Source organism: Panicum virgatum, chromosome 5K, assembly GCF_016808335.1.
Source record: "Panicum virgatum strain AP13 chromosome 5K, P.virgatum_v5, whole genome shotgun sequence".
Lineage (NCBI taxonomy): Eukaryota > Viridiplantae > Streptophyta > Magnoliopsida > Poales > Poaceae > Panicum > Panicum virgatum.
Genome location: NC_053140.1, coordinates 855,204 through 883,202, shown reverse-complemented (window position 1 = coordinate 883,202; position 27,999 = coordinate 855,204). Strand labels below are relative to the sequence as shown.

Below are 27,999 nucleotides of genomic sequence, written 5' to 3'. Positions count from 1 at the left end.
TGCGTCCACCCACCCCCACCAAAAAAAAAAGAAAAAAAGAAAAGAAAATCGCTTGCCCCGGTTAACCGGAGTAGCAGCACATCTCCTCGCCGGCTCGCCGCCGCGCCCGATCCAACCGCGTGTCCGTCCGCCCGTATCAAGCTCGCCCGAATCTTTTCATAGCTTGACGCCTCCCATCCATGTTCGCCTGCAGGTCTCTGCTCGCAAGGTCCGCCCCCTCCCCTCCCTCCCTCCCCGCCGCATTCTTGTTCCCTCCCGTACCGGCCAAAGCTCAAATCGCCTTCAGTTAGAATCTCCCCGGTTTGATTTCTCCTTTTTGTTCTGCGTTAGGGCTAGTCGGCTTACTCGGCCTCTAATTCCATGCGCCGCCGGTCCGCCGCTTCGTTACTTCCACCAGGTTAACCGCTCCGCTTCCAATTTCTCTTCTTTTTAATTTCTGTAACGGAACTGTACTAGCGAGATCTCACTGACACTCATGGCTGGAATCTGTTGTTCCGAGCAGGCAGTGACGATTTCACTGCTGCCACACTGTTTAATTGGGGGTTAAAATGGCAGTGGATTTGTTGGGCATGCCAGTTTAAGTAGCAGAATTTTTTTTTTCTCGAACACGCAGGAGAGCTGCGTATCTTTGTATTAAGAGAGAATAAGAGTGGTCCAAATACATAGAACACTCCACACCTTGGACCAGAGTGAGGAGCGTGCAGATCTAGAAAAGACTATTACAAAAAAACACACAAAGTTGGGACCAGACCACATCAAAACCAGCTAATGGGCATGCCTTTCCCCCAACTCAAGGCTTAGGGCAGCGAGCCTCTTAGCCCCTGAGAATTGCCAAAGGTGTGATTCCTCCTTGAAGGCTTGCACCGCGACCTGTAGGTTTGGAGACGCTCCCTCGAAAACACATGCATTCCTATGCTTCCAAATGGTCCAGGCTCCGAGGATGCACAAAGAATTAAACCCCTTCCTGTGTTGTTTCTAAAGTTTCCTCTCAGCTTTTTTCCACCAATCAGCAAAGCTAACCGTCCTTGTTGGTGTTAAGCGAGCCAGGTTTAATGGCTGCAAAATGGCAAACCAGAATTGCCTAGCAAAAACACAGGAAGTGAGGATGTGCTTTATATTTTCCTCTTCCTGGTCGCAGAGCGAGCAGCGCTCAGGATGAGGGAGGCCTCTTTTTTTAGACGGTCCGCAGTCCAACAACGGTTCCGAATGGCCAACCACACAAAAGTTTTACATTTCCCGAGTGCCCACGACTTCCATACTTTCTTCCAAGGTTCAAAGGTGATGGCTCCGACAAAGAAATTTTTATATGCTGATCTTGTAGAGAATTCCCTTTCCACCGATGGATGTCATCTGTATTATTTAGGTTAACACCAGCTAACATGTCCCACAGCTCAAGGTATTCTACCAGGCCAAGCCACCCTAGAGTTCCTTTTATATCTGCCACCCAGGAATTCCCCAGCAAAGCCTCAGCCACTGTTCTCTTTTTTCTGAATTTTAGAGGTACACAACTGACAACATTTGGGGCCAGATCCTCTAGACAGCTGCCATGCAACCAACGGTCAGTCCAAAACAATGTGTTCCTTCCATTACCAACCGTAGTTGTAATTGCACAAGCAAACATAGCTGTTGTATTGGAGTAGACCGGGATTTGTAGGCCAGCCCAAGGCCGATCAGATCTGGTTTTCTCAAGCCAAAGCCATCTCATTTGTAACGCCCAGCCCAAGATCTCGAGGTTGTGAATGCCCAGCCCCCCAAGATCAATAGGTCTCATGACCTTTTCCCAGGCAACTAAGCAATTACCACCATTGGCATTTTTTCGACCTGTCCATAGGAAACCTCTTATTTTATCCACCGTGCGTAAGAACCACTTGGGAACTTTGATGACAACTAGCAAGTGGATGGGAATTGCAGTAAGTACAAATCGTACTAGCACTGTTCGTCCAGCCAAGGTTAGCAGCGAAGCTTTCCACCCTGGCAGTTTGTTAGCTATTTTCTCAATCCAGGCTAATAAATCCCATCTTCTCAGTTTCTTGTCAGATATAGGCAGACCCAAATAGATAGTGGGAAAACTTGCAGCAGTGCACTCTAGAGTGTTGTTTATATCCTCCACAATTCCCTCATCACAATGTATGGGTATCACACAGCTCTTCTGCAGATTGGTTTGCAACCCTGATGCTTCTCCAAAAATTTTCAGAATATCCTTTGTGAGCCGAAGATCTTCTCCATCGGAGGGCTCGGAGCTGATAAAGAGTGCCACATCATCAGCATACAGAGATAGTCTCTGACCAATCGAGTGTAAGGGAGACAAAAGTCCTTCTTCAGCAGCCTTGGTGAACAAACTATTTAGGACATCCATAACTAAGATAAATAACATCGGGGAGAGAGGGTCCCCTTGGCGCAGTCCTCTTTGATGGAAGATAGGCTGTCCTGGTTCACCATTAAGCATGACTTGGGTAGAGGCAGACTGCAATAAATTGGAGATAATGGTTCGCCAGGTGAAACCAAAACCCAAGTGTGACAAAATTTCTAACAAGAAGGACCAGTCCACTGAGTCAAATGCCTTAGAAATATCCAGTTTCAAAAAAAGGCTTGAGATCTTACGGCGGTGGAGTACCTTAATAGTCTGCTGTACCAACATGTAGTTGTCGTGTATACACCTGCCCCTGATGAAAGCACTCTGATTGGTTGCGACCAAATTATTCAGTAGAGGTGCCAACCGATTAGCCAACAGCTTGGTGACCAATTTAGCAAAACTATGAACCAGACTAATAGGGCGGTAGTCGTTTGCTTCAAGTGCCTCAGCTTTCTTGGGGATTAAGGTTAAGTAAGCAGAGTTCAGCAGCTCTAGGTTCCTCAAATCCCCTTGATGAATTGATATCAATGCTGCCATAAGATCGCTTTTAATAATCTGCCAACAGGATTTATAAAAACGGCCGGTGAAACCATCTAGTCCCGGTGCTCGATCGGCCGGCAGCGCTTTAATGGTGGCCCAAACTTCATCCTCAGAGAAAGGTGCATCCAAAATTGACAGATCAACTCCTGCTAGATGGAAAGCAGCCAGCTCCAAAGAGACTGTTCTTGTTCTTGCCTGACCCAAAATTCCCTCAAAGTGCTCAAGGAGTATCCGATGTTTGTCCTCTTGGGCCGTAACCACCCGATCTTCCACTACAAGCTTTGGAATGAAGTTTTTGCGCTTACGGAAGCCAGCTTGTTTGTGAAAAAAGGAGGTGTTGGCATCATTCTCTTTCAGGTAGCGTATCCTCGACCTGAGGCGAGCAATTGTTCTTTCTAAAGAGGCCAGGACCAAACAGTGCTTTTTCAGTTTGCATCTCAGCCAATACTCCTCGGCCGACAACTCTCGGTGATCTTGTGCCACTTCCAGGTTGTGAAGAATGTGTCGAGCAAGAGCTAGTTGTGAGTTTATGTTCCCGACCTGTTTCTGACTCCAAGATTGCAGTGCTTTAGCAAGTCTTTTCAACTTAATTGATATTCTTAGTAAAGGTGAGCAGTCCAGAATGGGCTCCTCCCAAGACCGCTGTACCGCATCATGGAATCCCTCCAACTTTTTCCAGAAGCTCTCAAAATGAAATCTTTTCTTACCCAAGATACCTTCCCTGAGGCCCAAGACCAGCGGACAGTGATCCGACATCTCGGTGGCATGAGTCTGCAGCATACTTCCAGTGTAAATATCTTCCCAGTCGTTGGTGCACAACACTCTATCAAGCTTGACAAGCGTTGGAGAAACCCTCTCATTAGACCAGGTATATCTTCTCCCTAAGAGAGGGATTTCTTTCAGTTCTAATCCGTTGACAAACCTCCTAAACCGCCCCATCATGGCACGATTGATATTCTCATTATTTTTGTCCTCTGAGCAGTATATCATGTTAAAATCCCCTGCCAGCATCCAGGGGCCATGACAGTTTGATCGTACCTCCCGGAGTTCGTCGAGGAAGGCCACCTTTTCATCATCACGATGTGGCCCATATACACCCGTGAACCACCATGGCGGATCCTCTTGACTGCTGAAAAGAACTGAAACCGAATGTCGATGAACAAGATGCCGTGAAACCATGAAATTCCCATCCCTCCATGCCACCAATATGCCACCTCGAGTTTGCTGTGCTGGCAGAAACACAGTAGCAGAATTATGAGTGCCTACCTACACAGCAACCACCTGAAAATCTTATGTCTCTGCACTGGATTGTTCTAGCACCTCACCTTTCCCTCTGGTGGTTTATATGCTCTGGCCACAAGTTCTCGTTCTTCATATTTTTCTCACTTCATGCTTCAGAACTATATCCAGTACTGTGATGCTCGCTAAATTAGTTCTTTGTACGTTGCAGGGATCAGTAGGTCAAAATAAGTTGGCCTCATTTGTGATGGAAGGGGCACAAGGAGGATCAAGTAATCTGGCAAAACACAAGAAAAGAAAGTCTCCTGTGCAGAGATGGAGGCCAATCTCAACAGAAACAGTTCCCCAGAAAGGTGCCAGTGCTCCATCTGCAATCTGCATTTCTTTTTGCACCTTGTCAAAAGATCATTATAAAGTTCATAATGCATAACATTTCTTCAAATAAACTTCTCAAACGTGTAATGCATTTCAACCTCGCCGTGTCCTAATTCTGATATTTTGGAGATACTTACCCTTTTCCAGCACACTCGTATTAACATCTCTATTAAGTGTTAAAGATTTCCCTTATGTCCCTTTTAATAATACTGAGATTAAACTATGTAACTTCAGAAGCTGCATTCTTTGGATTTCCTATTTTTGGGAAGGGCACGAATAGTTTACAGAATTTGTGGAGGGTTCACCTTGAGAAAATAGAAATCAAGAACAAGAGTAAATGCTGTGTAGTAGTTAAAACGAGGAAAGACCATAGAGTGCAGGAACCAGTTAGAAGTTTGTGATACTGCCATATTGGGCATTGGTGATAGGGTAGGGTAAATGTTTTAAGTCTATCTGGGTTTGGTAGGAATCCAGGAAATTCTGTTCTTGAAGGTTGAAAGAATGCTTTCTCATCTTGAAATGATATCCGTAATTATTCACATTAAGTAATTTCCTAGATTGTTGGTACTTTTTTAAGCTGTTAAGGATACAGATTAAGTTAATGAGCTTAATATGAAGTAATATCACAGAAGTGGGTTTTAGCAAATTAATGCAATTCTTGAATAACATTGCTTACCTGCTAGTCTGAAGTGATACTATTTACATTCAATGTACTCAACTTCCATGGCTTTCTGTTATGAGCATCGCCTTTAAGATCCCAATCCATTGGCAATGCTCCTAACCATCCTTTCTGATAAGTGATAGGTAATTGTTGTTGATGCATACACCTTCAAAAGTAGTTTTGAAAGCTAATTTCCCTTGTTACTGATGATGGCACATTTCTTATGGCCCTTTGTTTTCCCTTATAACCTATCATAAATTTCTTGTATTACTTTGGTTCCTGTCCCTTTTAACCTTCTAATGTGTGTGGTACATTTGTGCCGTTTCTGAACTATCTTATAATACCACATGATGCAGATGATGTTAATGAGACATCAAATTCTGGAAGCAGACAAGTTGTAGAAGATTGCATAACTTCTACGGATAATTTGGTGTTGGATGGAGCTACTAATGTTGTTATTGAAGTTACCACCAATGATGCATCATTGTCAAAAAATAATTTAAGTTTGGAATCCAGTTCAGCTAAAGTAGCTATAGAAGATAATTTGGAGGTATCTGGCTTTAGTAAGGATCTTGATGGGTCCAATTTCTCTGAGACATATTCCTCCTCTATTGAGGTATGTCATTCAGATGCGTTTAAGTAACCAGATTTTTTCACTAACCACTTTTAGTTTTTTTTGCTCTCTACCTGCTTTACAGTGTCTGAACAGTATTAATAGATGGGAAAATTGGCTGTGTAGCATCCAAAGATGCAGACTTTCGGAGAATACCATTAAAATTGTTCGCTCCTGTGAAATAGCACCAAAACCTGTAAATGTTACCGTAAACTAGCATTCTGTCACGGAGGAGGAAACGACGTCAACTGCCCGTCCATCTCACGGTCTGCTTCTCATCCGCCTCCGCATCGAACTGCCGTTCGCGGCTCGCGCGTCGGCCTTCTGCGCTCCGCCGGCCGCTCGCTCGCCCGCATGGCGCCCCACCCTACTCGCCGGCCACCCGCACGGCGCCGCGGCCCCCGCTCGCCAGCCCTCACCACCCTCGCCCTCCGCGGTTCTCGCTCACCTCGAGGAGGCCGCGCTCGGCGACGTCCAGCTCCCGCCGGACCTCCGCGAGCTCCTCGCCCTGGGCGTGCCCCCGGACCACCGGTCCCCGGTCGGGCTCCGTCGCCTTCGCTTCGCCGCGCAGGAGGTCCTGGCCGCGGTCGCCGCTGCGTTGCCCCTCGCCCCGGGCCGACGCGCCTCGCGCACAGGACGCCGCCGCCGCCGCCCACGGAGCTGCACAAGCGGTCTCCGTGCCGCCCGGCCAGCGGCCTCGCGCGTCCCCCGCACCGGTCACATGTGCCGCCCATCAGAGGCCTCGTGTCCCTCTCCTTGCCCATCCAGATCCCGTCGGCGCTGCTCCACGCCACCGCGAGGCTCCGCTGCCTCCCCCTCCTCCTCATCGCATTCCCCTTTCACCTGCGGGCCACGGCCGCGGCAGGGCCTGCGCCGCTGTCCTCCTCCCCGTTCGACGCCGCGAGAACAGTCGCGCGCTCGCCGTCCTGGGCCTCTTCTCCGCCTCTCGTTCCACTCCAGTAGCACGGCAGCCACCTTGCCCCTAGCGCGGCGGAGGTTGCGCGCGCCTATCTCCTCGAGGAAGTCGCTGCCGTAGACCGGGCAGGCGACGGTGGTGGACGGGCCTCGTCATCGCCACCGCCCCATGTTCCGCGCGCGCGCCGCCTGCTGCTTCGCCCGCCTCACCTGCTGCTCCGCGCCGTCACCCCATGCCCTGCCCCCGCTGGCCGCCGCGTCCCCTCGCAGCGCGCCGCCGCGTCCTCCGACGCCGACGATGTGGAGGGGCGGCGGGGAGGGGAGGGCCCTCCCCCCACGCCGCCGCGTTCCCATCCCCGAGCGCCACCGCGGCCCCGCAGCTGGGGAGGGGCGGCTGGGGAAGCGAGGGAGGCGAGGAGAAGGGCGGCAGGGAAGCTAGGGAGGAGATGGGAAGGGCAGCGGCGGAGCCACGGGGTGGCCGCGCTCACGACGAGGCTCTGGAGGCGCTAGCGGAAGGAGGAAGAAGGCTGTTGGGCGTGGCAAGAGGAGGAAGAAGGACGTCGTGACGACGAGTTAGCGCAAACGTGACGGAATGCTAATTTGAGGTAACGTTTGTAGTTTTTGGTAGTATTTCATGGAGCTGAACAATTTTAATGGTATTTTACGGAAGTCAGCGTCTTTCAATGTTAGGAGACCAATTTTCCCTTAATAGATTCAGTCTTTCTGTTTCAGGTAGATGTTCCTTTGATGCGCTTTGTGAAGGGAAAGGGGTATTGATCTCTTGATCTGTTTCACATGTGTACCCTTCTTCATTACAATAATGCTTGGACTTCATTTATGATCTTAATATGTATTCTTTGGTATGTAGTGGGTCTATGCAAAAGAAGATTGAAGAGGATACTGGAGTGAGAATTATCTTCCCATCATCAAGGGACGAGACCTCTGTTGGTATATATATTATATATACTCATGCTTCTATTTAAAATTTGTTTGGTACAATAAGCTTCTAGTTATTTCCTGATCTAACTGAAGGTATTCATGTAATATTTTTCAGTCCTCGAAGGTACAAGTTCTGAAAGTATTAGAAAAGCATCGCAGATGATTGCAAATGTTCTTGATGAGGTAGATATCCAATGTACTACTTCAATAGATGGTTAGCATATGTTTACATTGCTCATTGAATCATTCGACATGTTAATTTATCTTTTTTACAATAATGAGGATAATAGTAATGTTCTATGTTTGGTTTTAAATATGATTTTTTTATATTGGCAACCTTGTTCTTATCCATACCGTCCATCGTTAAGTATAGAAGCTTAATGCTATGCTAAGTCCATAAGTGAAGCATCCCCTCATAAGAGGTGACTTAAATGTGATACAAATATCAGTCTCAGGAGGCTGATAACACATTTATTACATCAGATGGTTCATTACCGTACAAACCGTCGAGGTAGTGGGCACTGAAGCACCACTATCACGAGGGACAACATAAGTACTACAAGCCAAACTAAAATGTGAACGAAATCTAAGATAACATCAGAGTTTTGCCTCTTGCGCCATTAGAAGCTTCCTGTGGAGACCCCAAACCACAGGTAAGGTTGGGTGCAGGACGATCACCTACTTAACGTCTTCGGGCACGAAGTCTGGATCTTTTTCTGTAAAACCTAAGCAAGAGTGAGTACATACGTACTCAACAAGTCCAACCCCACCCACGGAGGGTGATAACACAGAATACATGCAGGGGACTAATCAAGGAAAAGGCTATCGGTTAATTTGCGATAAAGCTAATTTTATGCAAGGGTTTGCTTTTGAAAGAAGAGTTTTCATAAAGCATTTCTTATCGTAGCCGAGCAATACAATGGGGTTGATCCTCACAGGATCCAAATTTTAAGAACTGCTACCGGACTCCTCATCCGCAGTAGCGCACGACACTGCTGCCGAACACTTTTCAAAAAAAATAACTCACACCATCCCAACCATCTCCAGAAAAACGCTAGTTATGTGACCAAACCATAACCCGCTCAATACCGTGAGCACGGCTATTCGAATAGGTTTTACACTCTGTAGATGTTGTACACTTTACCCACAAGTAGGGTACCGCAGCACGATCATCTTGGTGCCGGTGCGGATCCCAACAAAGCCATTACCCACCTTAGCTGAGCCTGGCTAGCCAACACGGACTCCACCAAGGGGTTACCCTACCAACGAGGACTAACCGGGGCATAAGTCACCAAGATCCTATCCCGTCTCCTTGGCCACCCGTTGCTCTCAGCTCTCCTGATGACTAACAAGCCAGCTAGTGGGATTTATGCTAAGCCGTTGACACATACAACGGTCGAGTGGTTGCACGATGGATTGGGTTAGGCAAGATGTCACAACAACTCGGTCTTTAACTGTGACAAGATGGACATCTCCCAACCTTGCTCAACCACACCGGGTCAAGCACACCTTTTGGCACCTCACACAGAAATGCCATCCATATCGTTAAAACACATCTTTCATTTATTTTCCAACAAATCCACCTTTTCCCTCCCTACACACTCACACATTTTCTTTTATAAACAATCACACCATATTTGATATGTAGTAGAACGGGTATAAGGTCCTAAGCAATTCTAGCAGCGATTAATATCCAAATATAACGAATCATATTTAGACATTAATCTAGGTGATTAAGGAATGATTATAACAAGTCAAGGGGTGGCTATCCAACCGTGTTTCAGCAGTAAAAGAATATGCAATTTGTAAAACAGGCCAATAGGTTGTGTTTATAAAACTAGGACAAAGTATGCATCAAAGGATGAGATTGAACTTGCTATCTTCGAATCCTTCCGGGATCTCCGGCTCGCGGTACGGGTCTTCTGGCTCCGGCTCGCGGTACTGCTCGGCAAACTCCTCGACGGGTTCTCCCTCGATCACACCGTGAGCTACGGCGGCGACGGCACACACGACAAACAAACACAAACAAGCACAAACATAAAATAAAATAAGATCCAAAGGAGATGAAAATTAGAGGAGTAAATAGTATAAGATTTTAGAAGAATTTAGGAAAAAGAATCAATAGAATCGGAGCTTGGATGGGTGAGATAATGCAGCTATAAGATTGGGTGTTTAATTAGTTCCGAAAATGAATTAGCATGAATGGGTGGGGCTTAATTGCACGTGGTTGTTCTGAATGGATTTTGGGCCTCTCGACCAGCATATCTACACATGGGCCAGTGGTACTTTGGGACTCACACGATCTGTAGTTGTTGGTGGCCTATAGGATTAGCAAAAAGGAATAGGTGTCGGACAACAGAGGCAGAGCTGCCTGTGCGTCTCCAGGCTCGTCCGCCATGGAAGGCGGCCGAAGCTCATGGGAGCTTCGCCGTGGAGTGATTCCGGCCACCGTTTTCAAATCCAAAGGCACGGGGAAAGAGAGGAGTGGATGGGAAAACTCAGCCTAGGCTCACCTCGGGCAGGGACGGCTCGGAGAGGGAGATCGAGGCAGCGCCCCTTTCTTGAGTGGAGGAGCAGAGAGCTCGGTTCAGGGAGGAAGATGGCGAGTAGCGGGGCTAGGCGGCTTGTGGTGGTCGAGGGCTGCGCGCCGGCCTATTTATAGGCGCTGGGAGGCGGTGGAGAGGGTGGGGCATGGTGGCCGGCGGCCGGCGAGCATCTCGGCAGCCATTAATGGCGCTCGGTGTCGCGGAGCGGCGGCGCGAGCGGCGAGGCGGCACAGGGCGACGGGACGGGTCGGGCAGGGGCCGAGCGGCGCGGCGAGCATCCCGGGCGCGTGGAGCACGTGGGCGCACAGGGAGCTGCGCGTGCGGCGCGTGGAAGAGGCACGGCGAGGGGGCCCCTAGCTTGACGGGCTGCACTGGGCGTGGGTCTGCGGCGAGGGGGCCCCTAGCTTGACGGGCTGCACTGGGCGTGGGTCTGCGGCGAGGCAGGGCGTGCGAGCCGCAGGGGTGTGATCACAGCAACGAGCTGCTCGAGCACGGGAGCAGCGTGTATGCTGTTGCCATGGCTTGCTTATGTTCATGCATAGCTAGCTTGTGTGCACTGTGAGTGCTGCTTGGCTTGCTGGCTTTCGAGTGTAGCTCATTTGACGTTGATGATGGGAGTAGGTAGGAGGAGAGAGAGCAAGAGATATTAGGGGAAAGATGATTGGTGCACTCGATGGATTGAAGGGAGAAAATTTATAAGGTGCTTAGGCAAAAGATGGGATTAGATAACAAAGGAAATTGAGCTCAAAGGATTAGTTTTGTAATAAATTTTGAAAATGGTTTTAGAATTCGAGTGATTTATGAATTTAAATTTTCGGGATGTTACAATAAGGTACCAAAGCTTAGTGCGAAACTAACACGGCTGTGTACATCTGTTGCAGAATTGTTAGTGCCAATTATCAAACGCATCACATAGTGAATTATCAGACCAACTTAAAATTGCTTACTGTGCAGTAGCTGTTATTTCATAACAACATCCTGCTCATTTGTGCATGCGCGGTTGTCAGAAGATACCATCCTTGGTGGAATTTGAATAAAGATTTACCCGCTGCAGTCTGCAACTGCTTGTTTTCTCATTTCCTGATCTTTTTTATTTACTGGGTCATCATAATTACTCTGAGCTTCTCCTATGTTTCAGGCTGTCCAAAGTCGAATGCTGGACTACTCCCATTTCATATCACTTCCATTGGCTATCCACCCCGATCTTGTTGACAAGCTCAACTACTTCCAGAGCTCAATACTTGGGGCTTCTGCTTCTAATGAAGAAAGTGATAGAGATGAGAGCCGAAGTGAAGGTTCTATTGATGAAATAGATCATGACCACAAGCAAGCAGATGGCTCAAGTGTTTCCGTCAACCTTCAAGTTCAAGAAAAGTCTGTCGAAGTGAACATCGATAGCAAAGGCTCCGGATCAGGTTTTAAAGCTTTTCTAGTTTACTTAATTGCTTTGCATTCCTTGTTGGAGTTATGGAACTTTGCTATGGAACTTTGATTTTGCTATGGAACTTTGATACTTTTATGTAATGGTGCGTTGTCTCTACCTAAAAGATGCATGTTTAGAACTTACGCTGTTGCTTAGTTTGGAACTTTTGGATGTCCCATGAGCACAAAATATTACCTCAAACGGAATCTCTAGAAATTTTCCTGTCCTTGTTATTAGCATTTTAAACAAAATTATTGCTGTTGTTCTATGCATTTCCATGTTACAGTTTTATGTTCCCTTCAGGCTTTGAGTTAGTTCTTATTTGTCGTCTGTAGATTTTGGCATTGACAAGTCAATATTTATCAAACCCAAAACATTTCACCTTACTGTTGTCATGTTGAAGTTGTGGAACAAGGATCGTATAGCTAAGGCTTCGGATGTGCTCCAGGTATTGCGAGGATTCACTGAACTGTAGTAAGGAATGTATGGCTGGCACAGCAGTAAGAAATTTAACTTACTATTTCCTGGATGCAGTCAATATCTAGCCAAGTAAATGAAGCTTTGGAAAACCGCCCTATCTCCATACAGCTTAGAGGCCTGGTGAGTCTCCTTTGGATCTGAAAGTATATGATTCTTGAATATTCAGGTTATCAGCACATCTAACTTATTTACACATGAATAAAAAAGGACATACCCAGTGCCGTAGGCTCCCGCACTGTGCGGGGTCTGGGGGAGGTTATTAGCGGGAGGTCTTTCCCACACACAGTGCAATGTGTAGAGGCTACCGCTCGAACTTGTGACCTCTCGGTTCACAGGCGGCAAGCACTACCACTTGCACCAGGGTGCCCTTTTTTTATTTACACATGAATACTTGGAACAAAAAAGTGAGAGTCAAGAATCTGAGCCAAATACCAAAGGGACATTTGTTGCCTGCCTCTAGTCTTTACAACAGCTTTTCTGATGATTCAAAGTTTCAATTGAAATCAGACATGCATGACAAACTCTTGTGTTATCAGCACTGGAAGCTTATTTATGCATAACTGGAAGAATAAAATTTGAGTTGAGAATCTGAGCCAAAGAAAAGCGCATTCATTTCTGGACACCTTTTCACAGTTCACAATATTCTCTTTCAGTTTTGCGAAAGGGAAATTTCATGTCAGAGTGCTATGATACTTGCTAAACTTGTTCTTAGTTCAAGCTATGTTTGGTAGTTTTTCCACAGCCGTTTTGTGACGATTCATAGTTTCATTGAAATTCAGACATGCATGAAAGGCTCTCCAGCTAAGGCCCGGGTGGTATATGCTCCAGTGTTGGAAGTTGGTGGGGAAGGACGCCTAGCACGTGCTTGCAGTATCCTTTGAATCTTCTGATGAAGTGATAACTATTTAAGGAACGTCTATTTACTGTTAATCATTTAGATTTTTGTAAGAAGCAATCTTTGTGTTTACTGTTAGATGTCACTGTCTATATTGCCTTTTTTACTTCATTGCTATGATCCATCGAACCGTCTTGTGCATATGATTCTCTTGACTAACTTGCACTTTATCAGAAGTCATAATTGATGCCTTTGTCAAGTCAGGCCTAGTTCTCGAAAGGGATGCAAGACAGGAATTGAAGGTGGGTAATTAGATGGTTAAAGTAGTTTCATTTTGTTCTTCAGGTTTTCTTTTTTGGCAATGTATAGTACTTGGCAGTACATATATATTGCCGTGGTGCTGCAAACCACGGTCGGGTGGCGAAAGGCACCCGCCCTAGCCCAGAGGGTGTGTACTCGGGGGTTAGCTAGTCTTAGATCGATCTCACTCAAGAACACGATGAACACAGCAGGATTTATAGTGGTTCGGGCCGCCGGAGCGTAATACCCTACGTCCACTGTGTGTTGTATTGCCTTCCCACGAGAGTGAGAAGCTTGCGAGAGCTTGAGTCTGGATTGTGGAGATTGTCCTGTGCACAGCGGGCACCTCCCTTTTATATCTCAAGGGGGTGCGTACACGGCTGTTGGATCCCCGACAGGTGGGTCCAACGATGCAATATAAAATAACGAGGTGTTCATACATTATGGCGTTGCAGGCAAAGGAGATCTCTCTCTTGGATTCCCTCGCCTGCTCCCGGAGCCCTCCGTCCATCATGTCTTGGCGCTGTCTTGTCGAGACGGAGCCTGACGCAGCTAGTAGCATCGCCTGCCACGTAGCTGAGCGGCTGTGTAGGGAGCGGCGTAGGTGGCATGATGGAAAAGTGCCGTGCCGTCGTATCCATTTAACGCGGCAGACGGGCTCTGCGCGGGCGCGGCTCAGGCGGCTGCACTGTGCTCCTTGGTAATACGCGGCGCGCAGCGGGGCCTGACAAAAGGCTGTCTTGTGTACCGCGGCGGCAGAGCACGCCTTGTCCATCGCATTAAATGCGGTAGGTGGGCGAGTCTTCCTGCGGAAGACTCGCGCACGATCCCACGTCTCCGGGACACGTGGCGGCTCCGGACCCCTACACGGTGAGGGGAGTCCGGACGGGCACAGGAGGTCCCGGACCCCTCTGGGGATCCGAGGCCTCGGCGGTCGGCTCGGAGCTTCCCTTTCGTGGAGACACGTGGCGTCACCGGACCCATCCTCAGGCGGGGAACGGTCCGGGGCCGTTGGCCTGGTGAGGGAAAAACCTGGCCTGTGGGGCCTAGCTACTCCGTCTTTCCCGCGCAGCTACGGATAACTACGCGGGTCCTGCCTTGCTGCAGTAAGAGTGGGTATCCCTGTTACAGGGTACCGACAGTGGCCCCCGGGCCCACCTTGGGGGAGGTACGAACCCACAGGTGGGGCCACTTCTGCGATTTGGCTCTATATAGCTTGAAGCTCCTTTCCGCGGGGGTCTTGACCGGCTTTGACCTCCCATTGGGTTGGTTGCTGCTTCATCACGTCGCAACGGATTACTGGCTATGGGCCCCACGATCAGTGGTTCACCTAGTCACATGCGCGACGGTCGGCATTGTTTCGGCCGGAGTAAACGGATCATTTACCACCGGCGCAGCTCCCGAAAAGCTCGGCCACGCCTGCGATTAATGCGCGCACGTCAGCTCGGCTTTCGCCTTGCTTCACGCGTGCGGGCGACGGTTCGGATCCCGCCTTCTCGCACCCTCGTTGATTACCCACCCTCCCTGACAGGTGGGCCTGGGCCCCCACGTCATGGACTGGGCGGCTAACTCCGGGTGCGGGCGTCGCTTGAGTTCCGGCGACGGTTCCGGGGCGCGCCGGTTGAGTCAGGCTTTATAACGGGGCATACCGCATTCCACGGTTGCCTTCCTGCATTCGTCTTCTTCCTCCAGCCTTTGCGCCCCTTTGCCTCCGAGCTTTCCTCGCCCTTCTCTCCCCCTTACACAGGCTCCTTCCTCACCCACCAAGAGATGGCATCCCTTGTTCATCCCCGTCGCTTCCAAACCGAGGGAGAGCTGAACACAGTGCGCCGCCTGCTTGGGTGGAGTGCTCAGGAGACCGGCTGGGGGGTGCGAGCAGGCTCGGTTCCCCTTGGCAACCTCCGCGCCGGGGAGTTCGTGCTATTCACCTCGCACGTCTCCGCCGGCGTGGGACTGCCGATTTCTTCATTCTTGCTGCTGCTGCTGGAAGACTTCGGCCTCCAGCTTCAGCATCTGACGCCCCACTCCCTCCTCCTGGCGTCCATCTTCGTGCATTTATGCGAGATGTTCGTGGGAGTGCGTCCCTGCGTCATCCTCTTCCGCTACTTCTTCATTCTGGTGAGGTCCGGAAGGAGCAGGGACGAAGTGGGAGGGTACTACTTCCAGATAAGGAGCGACCTGCCGACTCCTTACATTCCCGGCCTTGCTGGCGGAAGGTGGGAGGAGTGGCGCAGGGATTGGGTGATCGCCACCACCGAAGCCAACGAGCGCCTTGCCCTGCCGACCGCGGGGCCCGCCTCCGACAAAACATCCTGGAGGGCCAAGCCGTCGCTGCAGCCGGAGTTCGACTCCGTGCTGGACAAGATCAGGTCGCTGGCGGAGAGCGGCCTCACCTCATGGCACGTGCTCGGCGACTTCGTGAAGCGGCGGATTGCCCCCCTGAAGCAGCGGCCACGACCGGCGTGGAGCTTCACCGGCCTCAACGATTGCAGCAGGACCCACCGCGGGGAGGGAAGCGACCTGACCCAGGAGGCCTTGGAGGTCCTGGTGCGGAACGTGACAGGAGACACCTTTATCCCGGAGAACCTGATCCTCCCGCAGGGCATAGTCCCCCTCTGCGAGGACTCCGCGAGGGTGGCGGTGCTGGCAACCCTGCCGACTCTGGACGACGGGGGACTGGCCCCACGCCAGACCGGAGGCGACGCGAACCGCGGGCTCCGGATCCCTGGCACGTCCGGGGATCAGGCTACGCTGAGCGCTGCGGGGTCCGGCGCCACTACGAAGGGGAAACAGGCCGCGGCTAGCAGCGCGGCCGCAGCCGGCTCCAGCCGGGCTCAGAGCAGCTCCGGTGCGTCGTCGGGGGACGCAGGCCGGCGGAGGCTACTCCGGGGCGACGGGACCCTGGTCTCGGAGCCCGCCGCGAAGCGCCAGAGGTCTTCTGAGGGCGCAGGCCAAGGTAGCTCCCGGGCTGCCGGCCCCCACGGGTCCTCTGGCGCAACTGGACCACCACCATCGCCGCCGAGGAATTCATCGCGCCGGCAGCAAGAGCAGCAGCAGTAGGAACAGCCGCAAGAGCAGCGGCAGCAGGCACGCGGACGGCAGCAGCAACAACAGGTGCGACCCCGGGTTGCGCCCATGTCGCAGCCGCAGGAACAGCAGCAACAGGTGCAGGCCCGGGTTGCGCCTGCATCGCAGCTGCACGGGCAACAACAGCAACAGCAACAGCAGCAGCCACAAGAGAAGAGGCCCGGGCTCCGGGGACGCTGGGTACCCGGTACTGCTGGGTTAGTGTCATCCTGCTCTCCTTGCTTGCGCCGGTGTTCTGTTTGTTTTTTGTTGATGGCTTTTCTGCTTTGCTACCAGGGCTTCCCGCCCCAGCGGTTCTTCTACCACCGTTGGCACATCAGCAGGTGCCCGGGCGGCGGCGACCTCGGCATCGGCAGCGACGGTGGCAGCAGGTGCGGGACCCTCAGGTACGGCGTCCTGCTGCTTACTCCGTGCACATGATGCGATGCTGACTGTCATGCCATTTCCAGACTCTGCAGTGCTCAGTGCAGCGGCGGCGGCGGTGGCGCCGGTGCTGGGTGCAGCCGCACCCGACACGGTGGTGGAGGTGCCAGTGCAGGGCGCAGCCGGTCCTGACACATCGGTGGAGGGGGCACCCGATGCGGCCGCGTCCGCCACGGCGGCAGCGGGAGTGCCGGAGTTAGGCTCGGCCGCGCCCGACTCGGCGGCAGCGGGGGCGCCGGAGCTGGGCCCAGCCGCGCCTGACTCGGCGGCAGCGGGGGCGCCAGAGCTGGGTCCGGCTCCGCCCGACTCGGCGGCAGCGGGGGCGCCGGAGCTGGGTCCGGCCGCTCCCGACTCGACGGCAGCGGGGGCGCCAGAGCTGGGTCCGGCCGCGCCCGACTCGGCAGCAGCAGGGGCGCCGGATCTGGGCTCGGCCGCTCCCGACTCGGCGGCATCGGGGGCGCCGGAGCTGAGCTCGGCCGCTCCCGACTCGGCGGCAGCGGGGGCGCCGGAGCTGAGCCCGGCCGCGCCCGACTCGGCAGCAGCGGGGGCGCCGGAGCTGGGTCCGGCCGCGCCCGACTCGGCGGCGGCGGAGGCGCCGGAGACAAGTGCCGCAGCGGAAGCCCCTACCTCCAGCTCCGGTCCTGTTGCGGAGGAAGAGTTGGAGGTGGTGTTTGGCAGACGGCTCCTGCAGCTCCAATCCCCGGAGGAGGATGCGACTCCGCTTCCTCAGGTGCTGTTGCGAGTTCAGCGGTCGATCGAGGAGGCAACCTCCTCCGCCGAGGCGGCCTTCCGGCGGGAGTGGTCTGCACTGGAGAGCGAGCGCCAGCGTCTCTCCGACTGGCACACCCGCCTAGAAGCGCACACGAAGGCAGAAGCCTCCCGCGCTGCGGAAGCTCGGTCGAAGCTCAAGTCGGACCAAGAGGCCTACCGAGCCAGCCTTAAGAAGGTGTTTGACCGAGAGCTCGTAGTGTCGAACCGGGAGAAATCCTTGGCGCAGCGCGAGCAGGACTTCACCCTGGAGGTTGTTGGCTTCGCTGCTCAGCGGTCCGACCTCGAGGCTCACCTCGCAGTTCAACAGTCCGAGCTGGAGACTCGCAGCGAGGACCTCGAGTTCCGGAGGCAGGAGCTCGACGTCTTTTCTGCGACTCTGCAGGGATGGCGCGAGCAACTGCAGGAGAGAGCCAGCCAGCTGGCTGCCGACGAGGCGGATCTGGAGGAGGGCCAGAAGTCCCTCGCCAAGCGGGAGGCCCACGCCACCGGCATAGAGAAGGAGCTCGGGCGCCAGCGAGAGTCGCTCAAGAAGCTGAAGGCATATGCGGAGCAGAAGGAGGCCAAGCTGGAGGAGCGGTCCCGCGAGCTCGAGGAGAGATCCCGCGAGCTCGAGGAGAGGTCCCGCGAGGTGGAGGTGGCCAAGGCGGCCTTGGACACCCGGGTGCAGGAGGCTGTCCGGGAGGCGGTCCAGAAGCACCAGGAAGACCAGCGCGCTGGAGCCCAGCGGATTGCTGACTGGGCGGCCGAAGCGAGCCTCGCATTGGTGCCATTTGGAATGAGCCCAATCCAGGTGGCGGAGCCGCCAGCTTCGATAGCTGACGCCCTCCCAGTGTTGAGCTCTGCTTCGGATAGGCTCCAGCGCCTGGGGCCAGTCCTTACTGGACAGCTCGAAACCGAGGGCCGCGAGCTGATCCGGATGGTGGCAGAGTACATCCTGACCTGCCTCCGGAGCCACGACCCGGCCATCTCGCTGGCGCCCGTGGTCGATGGCCCTGTAGCAGAGACGGAGGCCGCCGCTCGGGACAGCGTGCGGGAGGTCGTTGACTTCGTCGCCGCCTACTTCAAGCGAGAGCCTGCGGACCCTTAGGCTGGGGATTGTATCTTTTTTTCCTTTTGCATTATGTAACAAACATTGTATTAGTTGAAAGTTTTTGAAATAGAAGAAACTTCAACTTAGCTGTTTGTCGGTTGTTGATTTGCGGTATGCGGCGCCCTGGCCCCCTGGCGGATAGGTTCAGTTGTTTGGACCTGTCTGCCACGTGAGCCGTAGAAGATACTCCGGACCTCCTTGGGCATAGGTGTCACATAGTTTGTAAGACGAGCAAGCGTCTTGTTCCCTGCGTAGCATACAGAACTACAGAGAGAAGAATCAAATTTGCTTATATGGTAGCAATGATACTGCAACCTAGCTATTTGGCGCATGCAGAATCCATTCATGGTGTCTGGGACAAGGTGGATACTCGGGCCCCCTGGGAGATAGACTCAGTTGTTTTGAATCTGTCTACCATTGAAACTGGACCTTGGTCTGCATGAAGGCTTTGAAGCGGATGCTAGGACCCCCTGGTAGGTAGGCTCAATGGTTTGAGGCTGGCTACCACCCTAGAGGAGGCTTAACCTGTATACCACTTCAAATTCACAGCTTAGTAGCAGGCCCGCGGGACTCATCCCTGACCAGTGCCAGGCTGGTACAGGGTCCGGGGCTCAAGATGCGCAGGTCCAGGTTGGTCAGTGCTTGTTACAGAGTGGTGGAGTGCGTAGGCTTAGGGTCGGAACCAGGCTAAGGCGCTACGCAGGGCTCCGGACCATTCCAGGAAACAGCACGATCTTTCCGGACCTGGCTTCACCGTCCCAGACCCTTCGCAGCAGTGGGTGAGGTCACTTTGCTGTGCTCGATCCTTTGAGATATAGTGCTGGACATGCCGTGTTGGACTTAGGAAGCCAGCTCTTGAGCTGGGACGAGGTCCGGGCCCCCAATTACCCGGCTCCAGGTACTAGAGCACTCGTTACAGGGTGGTGGAGAGTGCAGGCTTTTGGGTACGGAACCAGCTAAGCGGCTACACTGGGCTCCGAACCACCCCAGGAAACAAGTACCCCGCTCCCCAGAGTAGGTCTCTAGGGGTCCGGACCCCTCTCCAGAAGCAAGAGGGTCCGGACCTGTACGGTAGTCCAGCAGCTCAATGCAGATCTTAGTTGCAGCAACAAGAGTAGAGGTCCCGCGGGGGTTAGAAAAAAGCGAAAATTCCGAGAATCAAAATGCGTAATTTAATTTTGACACAAAGACAGAACTAGGAGAAAATCTTTCCTTTGCAATCTTGATGTACATGGCTTGCGCGATGGATGCCAGAGGCCGGGTTTATGAGGTCGTACCTCTACCGCTCTGAGCCGCGCGTTCGCCGTTAGTGCGATGGATGCCAGAGGTCGGGTTTACGAGGGTGGCCCTCAACCGCTCCGGGCCGCACGCTAACTCTATCTTATTACAAAGGAAAAGTTATTTCCCTGCTCTGCCTAGGTGTAAAACTTACGCAGATGCTCTATGTTCCACGGGTTGGGCAGCGGCACTCCGTCTTCTGTGGCGAGGCGAACGCATCCGGGCCGGCATACCTCTGTAACCTTGAAAGGCCCCTCCCAGCTGGGGGAGAGTTTGTGGAGCCCCGCTCGGTTCAGGATCCGTCTGAGGACGAGGTCGCCAGCCCGGAGCTCCCTACTGTGCACGAACCGTTGATGATAGCGCCGGAGCGCCTGGTTGTAGCGTGCATTTCGGATTGCTGCTCGCCACCTTCGCTCGTCAACGAAGTCCACGTCGTCGCACCGCAGCTGCTCCTGCATGGATTCGTCAAAGGCCTGGACCCGTGGTGAGCCCAGGTGAATTTCTGGGGGAAGGCATGCTTCAGCCCCGTAGACTAGGAAGAACGGAGTCTCCCCGGTAGCTCGGCTGGGTGTGGTCCGGTTGCCCCATAGTACACACGGAAGCTCGTCAACCCATTTGGCACCATGCTTTTTCAAGCAGTTGTAGGTGCGGGTCTTGAGTCCCCTGAGGATCTCTGCATTCGCTCTCTCAACCTGTCCATTGCTGCGGGGATGTGCCACGGACGCAAAGCATAACTGGATGCCGATGTCCTCACAGTACTCTTGGAAGAGTCTGCTTTTGAATTGGGTCCCGTTGTCCGCGATGATGCGGTTTGGGACGCCAAATCTGCACACAATGGACCTGAGGAATGCGACTGCTGATTTTTTAGTAATATTCACCACAGGAGTAACTTCCGGCCACTTGGTGAACTTGTCGATGGCGACATAGAGGAACCGGTATCCGCCGACAGCCCGGGGGAAAGGCCCCAGGATATCCACACCCCACACAGCGAATGGCCATGAGGGTGGAATCATCTGCAGGGCTTGAGCTGGGGTGTGTATTTGTTTTGCATGGAACTGGCATGCTTTACAGGACCTTACCAGCTCAGCCGCATCCTGGAGTGCTGTTGGCCAGTAGAAGCCATGCCGAAAGGCCTTGCCAACAAGCGTGCGAGAGGAGGAATGACTTCCGCACTCGCCTCCATGGATCTCCGCGAGCAGTTCGCGGCCCTCTCCCTGGGAAATGCATCGCATGAGGATTCCGTTGGCGCCACGGCGGTAGAGATCCCCTTCTACCACCGCGTAGCGTTTAGCCAATCGGACTATGCGCTCAGCGGACACATCGTCATCAGGGAGGATGTTATCCTTCAGGTAGTCCCGGATCTCGGAGATCCATGCATCGGGAGCTCCCAAAGCAGGTAGGGGTGGCTCCGTGAGGACACCAGGTTCCTCATCAGAACACACAGCCCCGGTTGGGCACCATAGGTGGAATGCTGCCGGGACCGCTAGCTTCGAGGTGCCAGCTTGATCCCCCTCACCCGGCTCGGCAGGCTGGGCGGTAGGTTTCAGCAGCCGTCTTTCAAAGACACCCTCGGGCACAGATGCCCAGGTAGATGCTCTCGCAGAGAGGTCATCTGCTGCTGAGTTGTGCTCGCGGGGAACGTGCTGCAGTTCCAAGGCGTCGAAGTCCTTCTCGAGCTTCCTCACGTGAATGAGGTATGCCGCGAGCTGGGGATTGTTGCAGTTGCAATCCCCTCGGACCTGCTTGATGATTAGCTGGGAGTCCCCCTTCACCAGAAGCTGCCGGACCCCCAATGAGAGGGCTTGCGTCAGGCTGAAGATCAGAGCCTCGTATTCCGCCATGTTGTTGGTGGCCTTGAACTGAAGGTGCACCATGTACTTCAGCTGATCTCCGTTTGGGTCGATGAGGACCACACCAGCCCCGGACCACTTCTCGCGGGCGGACCCATCAAAGAAGAGTGTCCAGTGAGGCTCGGTGAAGACTGGTGTCCTGATTTCCGGCTCCGGGGGTCCAGCATTTATGACCGGACCCCCAGGGTTGCTTGGGGAAGGAGTCCACTCCGCTATGAAATCAGCCAGGATCTGGCTCTTGACCGCGTGGCGTGGCTGGAAATCCAGTTGGAATTCTGCCAGCTCTGCTGCCCACTTGGCGATATTGCCTGCGGCGTTGGAGTTGTGTAGGATCGCTCTTAATGGGTAAGAGGTCACTACAACAACTCGGTGTGCTTGAAAGTAGTGGCGCAGTTTCCTGGACGCAATAAGTATTGCATAGATAAGCTTATGCGTCTCAAGATACCTGGCCTTTGCCTCGTGGAGGACTTCACTGACGTAGTAGACTAGCTTTTGGACGGTCCGGACCCTAGTTCCTGGGTCCGGCTCGCCCTTGTCCACCACATCTGTCCCTTGGGCCCCCAGTGGTTCTGGGTTCCCACTGGGATGAGGCTCCTCCGGACCTGCCTGTGCAGGATCCGGACCTTCAAGCTGGGGTGAGGCTGACGGGCCCCCGTGTCCGGGGTCCGGCTCACCATCCTTGGCCAAGGGGACCTTGGTGCTCCCCTGGGAAGTTTGCTCCATCCTTTCGGCGACCAGCACCATGCTGACCGCCTCCGCAGATGCAGCAAGATACAGAAACAACGGCTCACCGGGTTCTGGAGTCACCAGTACTGGCAGCGAGGTGAGGTGCTGCTTCAGCTCCTGGAAGGCTTGTTCAGCCTCTTCGGTCCATGAAAATGGACCGGACCTCCTCAGCAGCTTGAAGAAGGGAGGGGCCCTCTCAGCCAGCCTCGATATGAAGCGGCTAAGAGCAGCGAGAGATCCAGTAAGCTTCTGGACGTCCTTGATACGGCCAGGAGGCCTCATTGCTTCGATCACCTTGATCTTGGCTGGGTTTGCCTCAATGCCTCGATGTGAGACCAGGAAACCCAGCAGCTTCCCTGCTGAGATGCCGAAGATGCACTTCTCTGGGTTCAGCTTTGTGCGCGTGGCGCGAAGACGGTCGAAGACGAGGGACAGGTCCTCCACTAGTGTTGACCCTACCTTAGTCTTGACCACAATGTCATCGACATAAACCTCAACAATATCTCTAATTAGATTACAGAAGGTTTTGTTCATAGCTCGTACAAACGTAGGTAAGGCATTCCTTAGACCATACGGCATGACAATGTAGCAATAAAGCCCATCTACTGTTACAAAGGCAGTATGCTTCCTATCCTCTCTAGACATCTGAATCTGGTGGAAACCAGAGTATGCATCTAGGAAAGACAAAAGTTCACACCCGGAGGTGGAGTCCACGATCTGATCGATACGCGGAAGAGGATAGGGGTCTCTTGGACATGCCTTGTTGAGGCTGGTGTAGTCGATGCACATCCGGAGCTTCCCGTTGGCCTTTGGGACGACGACCGGATTGGCCAACCACTCGGGGTGGTGGACCTCCTCGATGAAGCCGGCGTGTAGGAGCTTATGGACTTCTTCGCGGATGAAGTTCTGCCGCTCCACGGACTGCTTCCGAGGCTTCTGGCGCACCGGCGTGGCGTCGGGGTAGATCCTCAGATTGTGCTCGATCACTTCCCTGGGGATCCCGGGCATCTGTGACGGTTCCCAGGCGAACACGTCGTCATTTGCCCGGAGGAAAGCGATGAGCGCGTCTTCCTATTTCTCCTCCAGGTTCCCCGCGATGCGGGTGGTCCTGGTGGAGTCTGTTCCAATCTGTACCGACTTCACGGGAACTTGGTCCGGGTCAGATGGTTGGACCTTGGGAGCCTTTGCAGGCGCCCTGGGTTGCGAGGTGGACGGATCCTCCTCGGAGCGTGCAGCCTCTGCCGCCAGAGTATGCAGTCTCTCAACTGCAGCGACGGCAGCGGTGCGGTCGCCCTGCACGGTGAGGACTCCGGCAGGGGAAGGCATCTTCAGGACCAAATACCCATAGTGGGCAATGGCCATGAAGCGGTAGAGTGCCGGTCGGCCAATGATGGCGTTGAACGGGAGGTTCACCTCCGCAACATCGAACATGACGCTCTCTGTGCGGAAGTTCTCCTCGGTCCCGAACGTGACCGGCAATGTGATGCTCCCCAGGGGGAACACCGGGTGTGGGCCCACTCCGGAGAATGGGCGAGAGGGAGTCAGCTTGGACTCTGGGATCTGCAGCTGCTTAAATGCTGCATAACTGATGACGTTGAGGCCAGCCCCACCGTCAATCAGCACGTGATAGAGCCTCACGTTGGATATGACAGGAGCGGTGACTAAAGGTAGCACACCAGCTCCGGCCATATTCTCCGGGCAGTCGGATGGCCCGAAAGAGATGGTGGTGTTCATCCACCTCTGGTGCGGCGCCGCCCTCGGGACCCCCGGCTTCACCGAAAGGACCTCCCGGCGAAGGGTCTTCACGTCCCGCCGGGAGACAAGCTCCCAGCTCCCGCCATACATTACGTACATCTTCTTGCGGCGGTCGCCGTTGTCGGAATCGGAGTCGTCGTTGTGATAGACGCCCTTCAGCTCTCGGGCGGGGGATTGGTACCCCAGCTCCTTCTCCCCGGCTCCGGCCCCGCTGTCAGAGGCCTTCTCCTTGCCGGCCCGCTGGCGAGGAGGGGGTGAGCCATCCTTAGAGGACTGCTCACGCCGCCCACTGACCCGTTTCGCGAGCTTTTGGATCTCGCGGCAGTCAGCGGCGCTGTGGCGAGCGGTGGGATGCACTGGGCATGAACCTCCGCTTCCACCTTGCGGGCGAGGGCGTTTGCCGTGTGTATTCTGGCCCCCAGCCGCTGCAGCCGCTGCCGGCGCCGCTGCTGGCGCCGCTGCTGCAACGACTGGTCCGCCAGAATGCGGCTCCCCGCGACCCCGGTTCTTCTTCTTCTTCTTGCCACCGCCCTGAGCGGTAGCACTGGAGCCACCAGCTTTGGTGTCTCCATCTTGGGGGGCTGAGTGCCATGCACGGCCCTCAACGGCCCTGGCACACTTGTCTGCCAGGGAGAAAAGCGTAGTGACGCTTTCCACCTCGTGCGTCGCCAGCTTCTCGAGCATCTTCTCATCACGCACCCCCTGGCGGAAAGCAGTAATAATAGATGCATCTGAGATACGAGGAATGGTACCCCGTACCTTGGTGAAGCGCGAGATGAAAGCCCGAAGCGTTTCCCCGGGTTTTTGCCTCACAGCGTGAAGGTGCGCCTCCACACCATGCTGCTGGTAGGCGCTGGCAAAGTTTGCTGTGAACCTTGCACAGAGCTCCTCCCAGGACTGGATCGTCCCAGGTGTGAGATTCATGAGCCAAGTCCGGGCTGGCCCAGACAAGGCTACATGAAAGTAGCTTGCCATGACGGCGCCGTTACCACCAGCCGCTGTGATGGCGGTAACGTACACCTGCAGGAATTCCGACGGGTTAGTAGTACCGTCGTACTTTTCCGGCAGGTGGGGGCGGAACTTGGGTAGCCACGCCACGGCGCGGAGGTGCTCCGCAAGCGCAGCACAGCCCACCCCGGCCACCGGTGCGCCTGACTGAATCCGGGCGTTCACCGGAGGCCTGGGTGCCGCCGCGTCCAGATCAACATTGAGGTTGCGTCCCTCAAAGTTGAGACGGCGCTCTCGCGCCCTCTCGACAGCGATGCGGGCATCCTCCCCCGCGCGCCGGCGGTTGAGCTCCGCCCGCAAGTCTTCTGTTCGTGCACCCCTCACGGTAGGGGAGCGCACAGATGCCGACGCACCGCCCTGACGCTGGTGGTAAGGTACCACCGCGTTGCCAGGCGGAGGTCGTTGCCCAGTCTTTGCAGAACTGGGGGAGGCCTGAGCCAGATGGAGGAGACGATCGACGTCGTCCCGCCACTGCCTCAGGGCGTCTGGCGAGGCTGCCTCAGCCGGGGGGTTGCGAAGCAACTCCCTAGCCGCTGCCAGCGCTCCGCCGCTCGCAGCCTGTGAGGGGACCCTTGACGGGCGCCTTGACTCTTGCCGGCGGGCGGCGCGCGCCACCGCCAACGGTGCCTGCTCCACAGGCACAGTTGCCCCTGGAGCAGGAACGCGAGAGGCATGTGGCGTGGAGGACGCCACCCCCTCCGTCATCTCCACGTCGTCCACGCGAACCATGGGGACGAAGAAGATGATGAAATGCGACCAGCTAGTGAACCCCTACCTGGCGCGCCAAATGTCGTGGTGCTGCAAACCACGGCCGGGTGGCGGAAGGCACCCGCCCTAGCCCAGAGGGTGTGTACTCGGGGGTTAGCTAGTCTTAGATCGATCTCACTCAAGAACACGATGAACACAGCAGGATTTAGAGTGGTTCGGGCCGCCGGAGCGTAATACCCTACGTCCACTGTGTGTTGTATTGCCTTCCCACGAGAGTGAGAAGCTTGCGAGAGCTTGAGTCTGGATTGTGGAGATTGTCCTGTGCACAGCGGGCACCTCCCTTTTATATCTCAAGGGGGTGCGTACACGGCTGTTGGATCCCCGACAGGTGGGTCCAACGATGCAATATAAAATAACGGGGTGTTCATACATTATGGCGTTGCAGGCAAAGGAGATCTCTCTCTTGGATTCCCTCGCCTGCTCCCGGAGCCCTCCGTCCATCATGTCTTGGCGCTGTCTTGTCGAGACGGAGCCTGATGCAGCTAGTAGCATCGCCTGCCACGTAGCTGAGCGGCTGTGTAGGGAGCGGCGTAGGTGGCATGATGGAAAAGTGCCGTGCCGTCGTATCCATTTAACGCGGCAGACGGGCTCTGCGCGGGCGCGGCTCAGGCGGCTGCACTGTGCTCCTTGGTAATACGCGGCGCGCAGCGGGGCCTGACAAAAGGCTGTCTTGTGTACCGCGGCGGCAGAGCACGCCTTGTCCATCGCATTAAATGCGGTAGGTGGGCGAGTCTTCCTGCGGAAGACTCGCGCACGATCCCACGTCTCCGGGACACGTGGCGGCTCCGGACCCCTACACGGTGAGGGGAGTCCGGACGGGCGCAGGAGGTCCCGGACCCCTCTGGGGATCCGAGGCCTCGGCGGTCGGCTCGGAGCTTCCCTTTCGTGGAGACACGTGGCGTCACCGGACTCATCCTCAGGCGGGGAACGGTCCGGGGCCGTTGGCCTGGTGAGGGAAAAACCTGGCCTGTGGGGCCTGGCTACTCCGTCTTTCCCGCGCAGCTACGGATAACTACGCGGGTCCTGCCTTGCTGCAGTAAGAGTGGGTATCCCTGTTACAGGGTACCGACATATATATATATATATATATATATATATATATATATATATATATATATATATATATATATATATATATATATATATATATATATATATATATATATTGCTTTTTTTTTGGTATGCCTGTTTGTATTTCGTTGTGCTTGCATTTGCATAAAGAATTCGTACTTAAACTGAATACACATTATACATTATGGCTCTTTTTTGTTGAGCTAACAATAATCTTTTCCCTTTGCTATTACAGTTGCACGCAACCATAATGAACGTACGGCACAGAAAGAGGTGAAAGCAAAAACCTTTTGTGTTGCACCTTGGACCTCGGTAATGCTGTACCATTCACTTACATTGTGTCTGTCTTGTTCTGACTGCAGCAAGAAATGGAACCGGTGGAACGATTCATTTGACGCCCGGGATATATTCAGGAAATACGGGAAAGAGGAGTGGGGCGAATACCACATTCCTGAGGTCCATCTCTCACAGAGATTCAAATTTGATGAAAGCGGGTACTACCATTGCTGCTCGTCGATCCCCTTGCCCGCGGAGATGCGGGCAGAGTGAGGCCTGCAGTTCAGCCTGTTGTAAAAATACACACGGAATTGTAGGAATCCCTGATGAGCGAGGCCTCCTTTTTTTTTTACTTTGTTATAAGGCAATGGCCATTTAGGACCTTAGTTTTGGTGGTTTTGAATCATGGCATGTTTTGCTGGACGATGTTGTATGAGCATGGCAACGGTAGTGTGGGCCCCTCCTACCTGTAGAGGGAGGTGGATCTGTCATCTGTTGGGTGTTGGTTCGCAATGATGAATCTCCGGTTGACCGTAAGTTTTGCAACTTACGGTCGACTGCTCCTCCCCTTTTCCTCCAGCGGCGCGGCTGCTCCTCCCCTTTTCCTCCATCTTCTTCCCCCCTTTTCCTCGTCCCTCGCTCCTGTCCGGTGCTCTGCCGTCCGGAGCACCCGCGCC

General features: G+C 53.9%; 1 protein-coding gene and 1 long non-coding RNA gene across 3 annotated transcripts; one reads left to right on the top strand and one right to left on the bottom strand.

Annotated features, from left to right (window-relative positions):
- The first annotated feature begins 12 nt into the window (after positions 1-12).
- On the top strand, positions 13-27,813 carry LOC120705494 (activating signal cointegrator 1 complex subunit 1-like). 2 transcript variants are annotated; one of them, XM_039989839.1, is made up of 14 exons: positions 13-208; positions 331-397; positions 4,344-4,485; positions 5,525-5,784; positions 7,429-7,466; positions 7,565-7,644; positions 7,751-7,818; positions 11,320-11,596; positions 11,940-12,052; positions 12,139-12,204; positions 12,864-12,954; positions 13,154-13,221; positions 27,282-27,319; positions 27,409-27,813. In XM_039989839.1, the coding sequence occupies exons 1-14, from the start codon at positions 180-182 to the stop codon at positions 27,593-27,595; spliced, it is 1,524 nt and encodes a 507-aa protein (XP_039845773.1). In that variant the 5' UTR covers positions 13-179; the 3' UTR covers positions 27,596-27,813. The 2 variants fall into 2 exon arrangements, with proteins under 2 accessions (XP_039845773.1, XP_039845774.1); XM_039989840.1 differs by lacking the exon at positions 331-397 and having other exon boundaries at positions 15-208.
- Positions 8,037-10,523, bottom strand: LOC120705495. The gene is made up of 2 exons (XR_005687989.1): positions 10,149-10,523; positions 8,037-9,623 (listed from the first exon to the last, which is right to left on the bottom strand). It is a non-coding gene; the product is annotated as an uncharacterized LOC120705495 (long non-coding RNA).
- Positions 27,814-27,999: the final 186 nt, after the last annotated feature.